General features: G+C 43.6%; 1 protein-coding gene across 12 annotated transcripts in view; it reads right to left on the bottom strand.

The window, feature by feature from the left end:
* The window catches only part of NRXN3 (neurexin 3), a 1,769,272-nt gene that overhangs the window by 1,268,291 nt on the left and 487,537 nt on the right, over positions 1 to 13,444 (bottom strand). For all 12 annotated transcript variants that reach the window (XM_043472668.1, XM_043472663.1, XM_043472670.1 and 9 more), the window contains 2 exons: positions 11,600 to 11,901; positions 5,495 to 5,656 (listed from right to left, as the gene is read on the bottom strand). In XM_043472668.1, the coding sequence (XP_043328603.1) occupies positions 5,495 to 5,656; positions 11,600 to 11,901 (464 nt within the window). The remainder of the gene's footprint in view (positions 1 to 5,494; positions 5,657 to 11,599; positions 11,902 to 13,444) is intronic.

Here is a 13,444-nt window from a genome sequence, read left to right as displayed (position 1 = left end):
CTAAGTTCTTCTCAGTAGCCCCACTGCACCTGGGAATGCCTCTTTTTATGCATTAAATGTTTTTTCTTGAAACTGTATCTGTGTGTCCCCCACTAAACTGTGAGGTCCCCTAAGGTAAGGATTTTGATTCATCTTTGTATCTTAGCACATCCTTGGCATACAGTAGGTTTTCAGCATATACCTGTGGATCCAAATTTCAGATTTTAGAGCTCCATGATGTCTGCTCATTAATTAACTTATTCAATCCAGACATGCTTACTGAATGCATTATTTTAAGCCGAGAACTCTTCTAGGTGTTTAGTGAAACACCTGTGAACAGATGAGGCCTCTGTCCTCATGGAGCTCACACTTAAATAGAAGGGAAATTGATAGGTGTCAAATAAATTTCCAAAGGCAACAGACTAGGTAAAGACTGAATGTGGATGAGATGGACAATCCCTATTTCAGTGAAAATGAAAGAATTTTAGTAAGGCAAACCTCAGAATAAAGTTGTTCTCCCCCCACACAGTGACTTGGTAATGTGGGAAATACAGACACTGCATGTGCTAATGAATATTCACTTATGCTTACATTTATATTCACAAACTGTTTTTATAAGAATCATTACACAACCCTTAATCATAATTATTGTAGCAAAACATCATTGTATGTTTAGGCATGGTTTCACTTGTACGTACATTATTTCATTCATTCTTAAGAACACAACAGATGTCTTATTATCTCCATGTTACGGGTTAGGAAACTGAGGCTCAAGTATGATTAGTGGCTTATTCCAGGCCATACAGGCAGTAAGAAAGCTGGAATTCCTAACCAGGTTTTCTGATTTTTAAACTCAGCCTTCTTTTCATTTATACTATGATACCTCCTCAAAGCCTTTTCAATCCTGTTCTTCCCAGAAGGGGTTCCAACCTGTTTCTTTCAGCCATGCTGGGCCTTTTTTATGTAACACTTCTCTCATATCAGATAGCTGGCAGGTTCCTGAAAGATTCAACTATTGCCATGTCAGGATGTTCTTTAATGATTCCAAGAAAGTTGCATAGTCAAGTGTGCCTGAGAGCATTTTTCTAAAGATTTTTTATTTTCTTTACTTACAAGCATGTGATTTCATTTAGCAAATATTTATCGAGAGCCCACTAGGTGCCAAGAACCATTCTAGGAGCTGGGGACATGGCAAGAACAAAAGTAAGACAGACACGTTAAAACACAAAAACACCAAGAGGGACAAGTGTGGGTTTTGTGATGTTTAAGTGGATACAAACCTTGAATTGATAACTAGGGTGTGCAAAGTAGAACGCAATAATTGGATCATAACGTGGACCCTCTTGTCATGCTTTTACGCTGGTATCAAGTTAGGAGCTGCACACACACAGAGTTGCTTTGACTCAAGTGTGGAACCAGAACTTAACTTTGAGTAAAGTAGCTGTAGTTCCAAAGATAAAAACAATTTTGTGCTACAAAGTATTAATGGTCCAAAAGATAAATCCCATAGGGTCTTCCCCAGGTCCCCATTTTGAAACAAGCAAGATCACATAAAAGCACCCAGCTCAGCTTAAGGCAACCTAGAACCACAAATGGCCAGAGATGACAGAAAAGGGAAGAAAGAGAGAAAGAATGGAAGAAGAAACTGGAAAATAACTGCAGACTGTCCTAAAGCGGAATAGTTGAAGTGGGTAAGTAGGATTTATCAAGAAGCAAATTCCCAACATAGCTGGCAGCTTTTATTGTTTACTAAACTGTCAAGAAGAAATACCAAGAACAAGAATTGACTAGACCTGCCCACAGAAAAGTGAATTGTAATGATTAAATGGAAAGAAAGAATATGCTAGGATTTCATTAGACTCAAAATTATCTGTTTAAAACACTCAGACAAATGAGAAAGCCTCCCAAGTCGCTTAGAAAGACTATCTTATATATGTAAAGGAGAGATGGGGCAAAAATTTAGATTAAGTTCTAGTTTTGCTTACAATTTCCTTCACTGTTTTGGAATTCCTTCTGACTTGATCTGGATTTAAGTTCTGCTTAGCTACTAGCTAAGATATGTGTATATTTGTATTTACACATAAATAAAATATGTTATTGTCATTTCTGTCATTGACACTGGTTTTCAGAACTGTCTTTAATTTTTAAGCTATTAAGTGCTACTTTTCATACACTTTTGAAGCTGTCTGCTCTCTACATGGAGAGAGTGGTGTGTGGGTGTGTGTGTAAATTTTATTTACTTTAGGCTCTCCATGGATAAAATCATCAGATATATCTTCATATTTTTACAAAGATTGTTTCAAAATATTCAGGGGCATCCTTCTTGACTGATAGATTTGCAGTTGGGAAACCGCTCCTTGTCTCAAAAAACATAATTGTGTTGGGGGGGCCAGCAGTGAGGGGGGATGAGTCCTAGAGGCCACCACTAGACCCTGTCCTGAGAGCCTCCAGGCTCAGGGCTGTTTCACGGCATAAACGGATGCGCTCGGCACAGCACCCAATGCCGCATTCATTCCTCAGCCACCAGCGACGAAACAGAACGTGCCCATCTATTTCTGAGGAGAGGGCAATTCCAACGGAGTGTGGTTTAACAGTGTTTAAGACTCTTTCAAGGTTCATTAGTCACTGAGAAGTTTATACCTTTTTCCTATCCAAATGGGAGTAAATCCCAGGGAAGCAGTGTGCTATGTCTACCGCAATTCTGTCAGGAATGACCTGTGTGGTCCCCGTGGTCAGCAGAAGGCTAGGTCATGTCCAGCGAGAGGAAAACACACTATGCGTTGTCTCCTGTCATTTTTCCTTCAGACCAAGAATAACACAAATCTGTAATTGGATTTCCCCTCCTTTGTCAGGCCCCCGTCTTACCCCCTCCTCTCAGTGTACCCATGGTTTATTGCAGGCCCAGCTCAAACATCATTTCTTCTCCAACACCGACGCCCACCTAAAATGTATCTGCTTCCCCTGCTCAGTTAGAGCATTTCCTCCTGGCGCTGCACCCACAGTGTCCTGAACTGTAACTGTCCCTTAGAGCTTTCATCTCTCTTCCCACATTAGAAATTCTTCAAATACGCAGACCATGGTTTACGAAATGCCTTTATGTTTAGTTATAGCCAAAAAAAAAAAAAAAAGGTACCCAATGGCTATTTGATAAGTGCACCCATTCAATGCATACTTATTATGGACTTGCTCTATGCCACGCATGACAGACGCAACTCCTGTCTAGACACGGCTCACAGCTGAGTGGCATGAGCGAATCCATGCGTGATGCTATCTCATATGTGACTGATATGCAACCAATTTCAAGTAACCAGAATAAGAATGAAAGATGTGCCCTGAGAGGAGACTCATAACGTGTCACAAGGGATCTTTATCTACAAGAAAGAACACTGTTAGCATCTCAAGGAATTTCCCCAGGGGAATGGTATAGGTATCTTAGGCAATCAAGCTTAGATTAAACAAAAAAAGTGCAGTGTGCTGTGCTGATGACTCTGTTTGCTGAAAGAATCCAGCAAATCAAGTCTGATTCCTTTTGCCTCAACAATTGACCTTAGAGATTGAACTCACACTTGACTCAAGCTCCCTTGCTCTCAGACAGAGGTCTCAATACATCAGCTACAATAGTAATAAATGAGTAATGGCAAAACCCCACTGCTTTCTCACAGCTGCTGCTAGCTCTCCCGGAGGAAAAAAAAAAGGAAAAACCAGTTTTCTGGGCCTTAATATCACATTCCGAGAATTTTTCTTCATCTCGAATAATGAGACTCTTGGGAACATCAAGCTCAGCAAAGGTAAAGTAATACATGTGCTATGTTTTAGACAAGACACACAGCTGCTCACAGGGCCTCTTTTAGCTAAGGCTTTCCGATTTGCCCAGTCAGAAGTCCAAAATCAAACTTTACACGGGTCTGTATCCTCGTGATGTCAAAGTCCTTTCATCTGAGTTGTTTAATTTCATTTATAAAACACAGCTACCTGTGGGATCAGGTGATTCATTAGTTAAATGATCAAACAGAACGGCAGGGCATTTAAGTAGCAAACCCACGGTCCTGTAACCAGTTCAAGCTGGGATCAAAACCCGGGGCCTCCACTTCCAAGTCCAGAGTCGTTTCTGCTACAACTTTTTGTCGGGAGCCAACACACGAGACCCTACCCATGACAAGGTCATGAGGGAGAAAACCTGACGGGCAAGGCGGATGAGGTTTTCAGGGGTTTCGAAAAGGCCAGCTCACGAGATCCCACCCATGACAAGGTCATGAGGAGAAAACCTGACAGGCAAGGCGGATCAGGTTTTTAGGGATTCCGAAAAGCTGCCCCCGGCGCTCACCTTAAAGATGATATCTGTCTTTCTGATGCTTGCTTCAATAGACTACTCCCTAATTTCCGTGACACAGGCAGAAGGCCTTCCCCGATCTCTTCCCAAATAAGAATCAATTTAGAACTTTAATCAATAAGTTTCCCGGGTGGTGGTATTTTATGAGATTATCCAGGGAGAAAGGAGTGTTTTAATTTAAACTCCTTTGCTGTTGTTTTAGTTTGTTTGGCAAATGCATTTATGCCCTTGGTACTAATATGCATGACTGCTCATAATACCCTAAACATAAAATAACATAAAGAACCTGATCATATAAAGGCCCTAATAGACATAGAGCCCTTCGGGGGGTGAGGAAGTCCTATTAGAAAACACAAGAAAAATTATTCTAAAAGTAGCTATTGGGTTAACATTTGCTTGATGTGTTTTGGCTTTTAATGTGCTAAGGTTGTGTTATAGAAACCACTGTTAATATAGTTAAAGATCTAGAGAAATAAGAACTTAGCCCTAGTGTGGTAACAATGAAATGGTTGTTAATTGTCAGCCAGGAGTGCTAGGCAGAAGCTGCCTCACCAAAGTCGCAGTCAGTCTGGGGTAAACTTCTTAGATAAACGCAACTGACAACTTCTGCAGAAGGATTAATTTTTGTGTTAACAAGGTTATACTTCTACTCTGTACTGTTGCCCTATGAGACTGCTACCTTTCAGTTAAGGTCACCATAGAAACAGAAAATAGGTTTACATTCACCTGACCTGCATAAAATGTTAATAGGCCCCAAGGCCAGAAGATAATGTACAAGACCCTCATAAACAAAGAAGTATGCAGAAAACACCCTGGTTTTGTGAAGGACAAGCTGACGTAATGTTAAACTATCTTCCCCTTAGAAATGTACTAACTTAGGGTATAAAAGCTATGGTAAAAAATTAAGGATTGCCAGACTCTGCCAGACCCTCCCAGACTCTGCTGCACACCCCGGTCTGGCCATTCTCCCTCTCTCCCTCCCTCGCAGACTTGGCCCTATCAAGGCTGGTCTCATGTGTCTTCTCTCTCCGACACCGTTCATCCTGAGGGTACCCCCTGGATCCTGCCGAGGCTGGACCCCGGCAACTTTTGACCTCACAGATCAGAGGACAGATTCAGTCACTGAACCGGGAATTTCCTCTGTGCTCAGACAGTCAGCATGTGAAACGGGATGGGTGAACTCACCTCTCTAAGGCAGCCCATGAAGTTGTTGCTGACGGGGGAGCCTGGCAAGTCAGCAGTACTCGGGCTTCCTCCCACGTAGAAGAAGTCGTCTGAGCCCAGCATGGTGTAGTCCTCCTGAGTGTAGCCTGTCGTGGTAAGGATCCCATCCACAGAGATGGTCACCTGGTGGAGGGACACAGGGAGAAAAGAAATCCCAACAATGACCTTAAGGTCCTGTCAACGTCCGGGGGCTTGCCCTACCGGTGGCATCACTTTCAGTAAGATTTGGGTGAGGTATTCTTTCTAATTTGGTTCGATTTTGATATGTGCAGCCAAGTTCCATTTTCTGGTCTGCCTCCCTGCGGCCCAAGCCTCCGGCGTTTGCCTGCAGACTCCCGGGAGAGTTTCTCAGAACTGCCAAGCTGAGCGTGAGCGGCTGGCTCTCCCCAGTGCCCTCTTCAGTCAGGCTAGAAAATGGAACTCTCCTCAGACGACATCACTTGTCTCGGTTCATTGGTAAAATGATGGCTTATTTTTGAATGATTGTAATTTACGGTGGTCATGAGAAACAGCAAAGGAGACATTAGACGATGGGGTTTGTTAGGGGGTTGGTCTTTGGTTGTGGATGGTTTTTGTTTCTTTTTTTTCTTTTCTTTTTCTTTTTTTATTTGTTTCCTTTTGGGCTCACACCACACTGACAGACATGCATTCAGGGAGGGAAGGAAAAGGGTCTTGAGTTTGATGAGTCATGGGTGATACATGCCATGGACTACCCAGGACATCAACCCCTGTCCTCCCTTGACTGCCATCACCACCCCCCAGGAAAGAAATGGCCCAAACCAAAAAAGGCAATGCTAACAAAAAGAAAGGAATGATGAGGCGTAAGAGCCAAAAAATGATAATAATAATGCCCACCAGAAAGAAATAGCACCCATACACCCAACATCCATGAAAGGAGCAGAGGGCGCAGAGAAAAGATGAGGCCCCAAAGCGTGCACACACCATACGCTGACACACCCATGCGAAACTTATCTGGAGCCAAGAGAGAAGGCAGAAGAACAGAAGGGAGGGACGTGGGACCAGGGTGCAGAGAACAAAAGAAAAGAACCAAAATCCACTTCACACCTACATGCGCTAAATCAACTGAAAAGCAAGGAGGAAGTGAGGATAGAAAACACACTCAACACGAAAGGGTCATCGTCCCTGCCGACCACCTCCCTTACTAACAAAAAAAGAAAAGAAAAAGTCCAAACCCAACCCCAAAATATATGAAGGATGAGAGGACAATGAAGAAGGGTGGAGACAAAAAAAAGGGAGAGAGAGAGAAAAGAAAGTGGTGTAGGCTTGATGGCTGGTAGGTTGTTAGTAGCGAGGAGGAAAATGAGGAGACAGGTTCTGATGCTAATGGGGAATTCACGAGACAGGAACATGCCATGCAGAATTTGTATGGAGAACACAATTGGCGGAGCTCCCTTTGGCCGAGGTGGGAAGTAAGGAGGAAGAAGGGAAAGGAGGAACACAGGAAGCAGAGTACTTTCCTCCCCAGATCACCTGTGGCATCCACAGCCACACAAAAGGGAATGAAAAAAGGGGGATTCAGGAGTTTGGGGTTGGGCGGGGAGGAAGAAAGTTGGAAGAGTGAGGGGGTAGGAAGACACGGAGAGAAGAAAGTCCTCAACAGAAATCTCAGTTGTCCCTAGTCTGTAACTTGGAAGTTGCAAAATAAGAAAAAACCAAAATGAATTTAGCTAAACAAAGAATATTTCTTTAAAAAAAAAATTTTTTTTAGGAAAAAAAAAATAGTGGAGAAAAGGAAACTGTCCCAACCAAAGTCATCCAAATGTTGTCAGGACAGGTCCATCCCCTTCCATTTTCTTTTTAAAGAAAAAGAAAGGCTTGTATTTCATTCAACACCAACAACAAAAAATTCAAAAAAAGAAACAAGTCTAAAGAGGATAAAAGTGGGGTTTGGGGAGGAAAAGGGGGGCAACACACGGCAAACCCAAAAAAAGAGACAATAAGAATGATATCTACCAGACAATGTAGTTTGTTTACCATAGCGTGTCCGATGCCTGAGTGCTTTGCGGAAAAGGGGGAAGAAAGGAAATTAAAAAATTGTGAACAGAACGATTGTTAATTAAAAAAACTAAAAACAAAGATGAGTCGTTAGGGTGTTAGTACATTAGTCGGTTAGTAAAATGACACATTGCATGAATGATCTTGGGTTAGTTTTTCAAAAAAAAGGCACCCGACACAGAAAAAGAGAGTGGGGGAAGACAATGAGACCAGGACTCTATGGAAAACCTTGGCGCCCGGCTCGCAGCCAGGAAAGGAACTGCAGCCCGCGTTGTCATCCGTAACTCCTCACTTCTCCCAAACACCAGACTGGACCTCACCCAGGTCAGAATTAGCATCATACTTACTTTCCAAGGGCTCTTCTGAATGAACACTGCCCCCACGCCCTTCCCACCCTCAGCACATATACAATACACCTCTCCTGAAAGAAAAGACCCCCAAAGTTTATCATTGAAGTTCAGTAAATTGATAAATAGAGCTGAAACACCCATACGTTGGGGATTTTTTATTTTTCACATCTGACTCTGACTACATGCATGGACGATCATGGCTTTCTCCTAGAACAAAAAGGGCTTAGAACGTTTCTGATTCACATCAGGCAAACGAAGGCCATACAATGTGGCTCACTCCCTGTTTTCAGAAGTAATTTAAAGATCCACAACTGCTTTGACTTGGGGAGCCTTTGTGAGGCAGGAAGGGAACTTTCTTCTCTTTCCTGCCCTCTTGGGTTAGAGTAACTGTGTCGTTAGAATGTGTCAAAATAGTTGGAGTCTTCCTCATTACCCAATGATGTCATTGTTTGGTTTACTCTGCTGGAATGCCTACTGTTGGCATCAAGCTCCCCTCATTCCTCGTTAGGAATGCCTTTCAAGCTTTGAAGCAATTTCTTGCTTGGGTGGCAGAGAGGACTGGCAAGTTAAATGTGATTACAGAAGTCCTACAATTAGTCTCTTCTTCACAGCTTTCAAATGTTAAATTGCCAGTGCACCCGGAGCTGGGAGGCTGGAGGTGGATAAAGACGGGCAACCTGGCTTTATGCTTCTGGTTTGATTAAAGTGGCATGTGGAGGTCAAGAAATTCCTGTGATGGTCATGACCTTGGACTCAAGGTTATGGACCAAAAACCAAACCAAAGCAAAAAAACCCACAAAAACTCCTTACTATCTTGGTGCTAATCCTGCTGATGGTTTGCAACAAATAATCCACATTCCCTCCATCACTCAGAACCCCCAATCAAGTGCCTGCCTTTGGCCCTGTGCGCTAAGTCGCTAAGTCCACCTCTTTGTGACCCTATGAACTGTAGCCTGGCAGGCTCCTCTGTCCATGGGGTTCTCCAGGCAATAATACTGGAGTGGGTTGCCATTTTGTCCTCCAGGGAATCTTCCCAGGGATCAAATCTGCATCCTTTATGTCTCCTGTATTGGTTGGTGGGTTCTTTACCACCAGGGGCCGCCTGGGAAGCCTGAATTTGGCCCTGAAAACTTAACCTAAAAGCTACTGAGCAAACCAACACTTTCGCTGACTGACTTTAACCCCAAAGCAGAACCATGAGTAGATGACCAAGAAGGAAGAAAGGGAAAAAGCTCTACTCCATGTGGTAAGGAAATTTCAATAAAATTTCCTCAGATCAATCTTTACCACAGAAGCCTTTCACCCTTACCAAAAGAGCAGACATGGCTGCCATCAAATATTCATGAAGTTTAATCGATTAAGTTTAATTGAGATAGACGAGGGCTTCCCACTCCTTCAAACATATCCTAGGGAACTCAAAAATTGTTTTAAGTGTGTTTTATGGGAAAAATAATCCACTTTCTCAACAAGATTCATACTCCCTCTGCCAAGAAATGCCCCCAACACCCTCGGGCCTCACTAGCCTTGTCTCAAGAGCTCTTCTTAGCTGCATCCTTAGGGACAGACAGAGGCGGTCACCTTCGGACAGCACGCTCGGCCTGTAAGTCGTGCGTGTCCCAGCGAGTCTAGCACCCAGACCACAGATGAGCTCATAACCCTCCTGGAACATGAGGTGCTTTGCATATTTCGCCACCACACATGGCTGGGGAGGGCTGTAATCAACGTCTCGCAAACGGAAATTGGTGTGGGAAGGCTAAGGGGCTTGTCCAAGGGCACGGAGTGGGGCTGGGGCTCAGAACTTGGGAGAAGAACCCTCCAGTGTGGCTTTCCTCTGCTTATTGAGACTCAAACAGCACAACCCGTATTCGAATCACAGGCTAGTCTGTCCCCATTCCAGTGTAAACGACTGAATTAGGGCCCAACTCTATTTGAGAGAAGTGGTTTTAGTAGAAATGAAAGTGAGCCTTTTCTGGCTATTTGAAATCATTCTAGAATGATTTCAAGGGAGCATGTGGGGTGGGAGAGAGATATAGAAGCAGAGCAGCTGGTGAGAAACAGCCGGATTCTGTTCCCAGGGACAGGAGAATCTCCCCCCCCCACTGACTAATGCCAGAGGGTGTTACTGCGTACCGGGCAGTGGGAACCAACAAAAGGTCATATTTTACTTTTTGGTCTAGTTCCTGCAGCTCAAACATTTCAAGCCCTTATACGTTAGTGAATGGACATTTGACGTGGGCTCTCTTGGCAGCTGAGAGGGTCTCTCCTTAAGTACAGGTGCGGAATGATGACAGAAAACGTCTGCAATAGGATTCTTTGGCCTTGCAGGAGAAATATAAAATGGTGATTCAAAAATGTTCGATCCATGTGTATTAGGATGACTGGGGACTCTAACTCTTATGATTTGGCAACTGCACCATAGATAAAATACAATAGCCAACCTGGGGCTTCCTTGACATGCTTAAGTGTGGAAATGGGTGTTTCGAAAATTGTACGTTTCTGCTGTGGGTGGGCCTTCTCCATTTATTTAGCATTATGAAGGAGTTACACTTTTATCAAACAGAAAACATATGCAAATACCTGTCAGTTCTTATGCCTTCATGTCTACAGGAGGCATTAAATCAATCATACTGCAGAAGAAAATTTGATAAGCACCTTCTGGAAATTTACATAATGCTTTCTGATTAATAAAGGATGAATGCAGCCCAACTGAGTTTAATGACAAATTCACAAGTAGAAAAACCAAGTGAAAACAGAACCTGGAAAAGGCAGACTCAGGACAGACCTTGACTTTTACAGGAAGTGATTTTAATTGTTTCCTGATGTGGGCTGGTGAAATATTATTATTGTTACTGTTGTTTTATTATTAGTAGTTATGAACAGAAAACAACTTCACTCGGCTAAGGTTTTCTGAGAGCGTTGTCACCTGACGGAGTTGCCTGATTAGCATCGGCAAGCGATGGGAGTTCTCAAGCACGTACAGAACCAGGAAAGGCTGCTCCAAAGTTGACTTTTTAATGTGGGTCCTTCCACTTTCCAGGCCTCCTAGTCAACTGAAGAGTCTCGGAGGTAGAGACAGGGGCAATAACGTAGCAGCAAGGAACAGAGAAACAGAGGAATTCAGAAAGATTCCAGCTAATTCACTCCAAGGCTAGAGGTTAACCCAACAACCAAAAGAATAAAACAAAAGTATAAAAAAATTGGTGAGGGGCTGGTAAATCAAAAGGAAGAGAAAAAGAAAGACTTTCTCTGGAAGAAATTAAAATTATGGTATCATGGCAATGGCTAACTTACTTAAAAAACAAAAACATACGTTCAGAGAAGGAGGAAAATCTACCAAGCTATAGAAATAAAATGCTGTCCTTAACTGAATTTAACAATAATACAAGGTACAAATGTAATCAAGAAGATGATTTAAAAAAAAGAAAGCAGAATAAAAGGAAAGTATTTATAACTTTTATTATCTATACAACTGAATTTTTTTTTCTTAAATAACAAGCACACATGGAGAATTGAAGTAAGAGGAGAAACATATTTTAATCATTATCCTTGTGAAATTGTAAGGCTGGGAGAAAGCTTGACAAATGCAAACCCATATGGTATCTTTACCCTTTTCCATGTAACCTAACCCATCACCTACTTCACACTCCCTCCCCAGCCCCCTAAGAGGAGCCTCCAGGCACTCTCTGCCCTCAGCCATTACCTGCCGGAGGTTGCGTGTCACTTTGACATCGTGCCAGGCGTTGTCATTGAATTTTCCATTCACTGGCTCCACAATGGCCTCAAAGGCCCCGGACCCCAGGTTAATGACCAAGGAGACCGCGCCATCCTTCAGAGCCAGGTTGACATAGTCAGCCGACTTGCCCGTGTGCAGGATAAGCCCATTCCGCTGCCAGGTCTTAAAGGACAGGGTGATTTCATCACTGCTGCTCTGGATCGGGTTCTGAGACAGGTCGTAGCACAGGTACTCTGAGCCTCGGAAAGTGGCCACATTCTCCTCTCGAGCTGCAAGGGAAAGGAAAGGGGAGAGCAGTCAACACTTGACTGGCATGAGCCACGTCTTTGCAAATACCAAAGAGAACACACACATCTACAGGGCACTGCCCCTGCCAGGGGCCTGATGCCAGAACAACACTTCTTTCACCTCTTCCACAGGCTTGTATCTAAGGACCAAGAAAGCTAGCAGAGAAGCCGTGTGTTCACACAAGGGCAGAAGACTAAAATGATGAAGCAGGAAGGCTTGCTACCTTGCCTTCAAATTTTCCCAGAGAAAAACCTAAAGGGAAAATTCATGCAAAATGGTAAAGTGAGGCTTATGTTGCTTTTACATCAACATCAGCATTTAAATGCCTGTAAAAGGGCTGGTTTAGAATGGATAATTAACTGTTCTGACAGAGTGTTCTTTAGCTCCCAGTACCTTTTATTGACCAACACATAAAAATCAATTACCCTGAAAGATTTGGCTCTGATTTCTATCCATTGGTAACATGGCTAACTTTGGTTTCCATGGTACAGTCCTGCTCCCAGTGGAACATGACAGGGTTTCTAAAAAGGAGGTTGAACCTCAGGAAATGACTGAGCAGATGAGGAAAAGGGAACAGAATGGAATGTGATAATATGCTTTGATATTACACTGGACAGCAATGCTTCTCTTTTACTCCAGTGGACTGCTCCCTGAAGCTCTTTGAGATGGCCTGGTCAGACCATCCTATGGAACATCTCTCCACAGGACCAGGGGTCCACACAGCCAACACGGTGTCACACTGGGACCCAGACTCTCTTTCAGGACCGTATTCTAGACACTGGGGGCCTATAATTTGCTACCCCAAGAGCCCCAAGTGTGTTCCCAGGGCTTGTGTAGGCCTCTTCCCTGGATTAGCTTTCTGAAGGCAAATCATGCCTGTCAGTGTGCACGCCTCAGGGTCTGAGGACTAGCCCTGGGAACTATCTGTACAGGTCTACACAGACCTTGGCCACGTGGGTGGAGGAACCCATGTGCATTTATACCAGGCCCCTGTGATGAGCGATGGAGCTAAGGAGGGGTGAAGGCCACAGAGCCAACCAGAGGGGCTAGCTCTGCCTATGCTGATATTTCCCGAAACAGAACTCCCAGGAATCTGAAAATGCTAAATGTGAACCTGCCTTAACCAAGTTGTTTCGAGGCTCTATTTTCCAAGGTAAGAGGATAGAAAATATTTGATTTAATTATTTGTTGACTTATAACTTAGACACTCAGCATGCACACTTCCATTTGTCCTCCTGTCAGGCAACCCCACTTAGAGTGGATGAATCCCTGGTGGCCCAGCAGTAAAGAATCTGCCTACCAATGCAAGAGACTAGAGTTCAAAGTCTGGGTGGGGAAGATGCCCTGGAAAAGGTAATGGCAACCTGCTTCAGGATTCTTGCCTGGGAAATCCCATGGACAGAGGACCCTGGAAGGCTACAGTTCATGGGCTCATAAAGTGTGGGATACGACTTAGCCACTATACAACAACTTCATATCAGGGTTGGTCAAAAGCACCTCTCAACAAAAGGAAATGAGCAATAA

Source organism: Cervus canadensis, chromosome 6 (assembly GCF_019320065.1).
Source record: "Cervus canadensis isolate Bull #8, Minnesota chromosome 6, ASM1932006v1, whole genome shotgun sequence".
Taxonomy (NCBI): Eukaryota; Metazoa; Chordata; class Mammalia; order Artiodactyla; family Cervidae; genus Cervus; species Cervus canadensis.
This window is presented reverse-complemented; position numbering and strand designations above follow the sequence as displayed.